General features: G+C 42.9%; 1 protein-coding gene across 1 annotated transcript in view; it reads right to left on the bottom strand.

The window, feature by feature from the left end:
* Nucleotides 1-247: 247 nt before the first annotated feature.
* Nucleotides 248-396, bottom strand: part of ddx27 (DEAD (Asp-Glu-Ala-Asp) box polypeptide 27) — a gene marked incomplete at both ends in the record, with an annotated part of 12,807 nt that continues 12,658 nt past the window's right edge. Inside the window, 1 exon segment of the mRNA XM_014013882.1 lies at nt 248-341. Within this exon segment, the coding sequence (XP_013869336.1) occupies nt 248-341 (94 nt within the window).

Raw genomic sequence — 396 nt, 5'->3', positions numbered from 1 at the left:
TTACTGCAGAGTACTACAGAGTACTACAGAGTACTACAGACTCCTGCAGAGCCTCTGACACTAAGACACACAGTACAGTTTACTGCAGAGTACTACAGAGTACTACAGAGTACTACAGACTCCTGCAGAGCCTCTGACACTAAGACACACAGTACAGTTTACTGCAGAGTACTACAGAGTACTACATAACCTTTGACAGTACAGAGTACCATGAACAGCAATACAAAGTTTGTGTATTTGTACTCACCGCGGTTTTGTTTTCGTTCCTGTTGCGTCTGAAACCAAACCCTCTGTGATTGACAGGAGGCGTCGCCATCAAGACGCTTCTGAGCCACACTGAGCTGCAGAAGTGGTGAAACAGAATTAATGAATGAATACATAAATAAACCAATAAAT

Source organism: Austrofundulus limnaeus, unplaced genomic scaffold, assembly GCF_001266775.1.
Source record: "Austrofundulus limnaeus strain Quisiro unplaced genomic scaffold, Austrofundulus_limnaeus-1.0 Scaffold107, whole genome shotgun sequence".
NCBI classification, from domain to species: domain Eukaryota; kingdom Metazoa; phylum Chordata; class Actinopteri; order Cyprinodontiformes; family Rivulidae; genus Austrofundulus; species Austrofundulus limnaeus.
The sequence above is the reverse complement of the archived record's forward strand: the minus strand, read 5'-3'. Positions and strand labels throughout refer to the sequence as shown.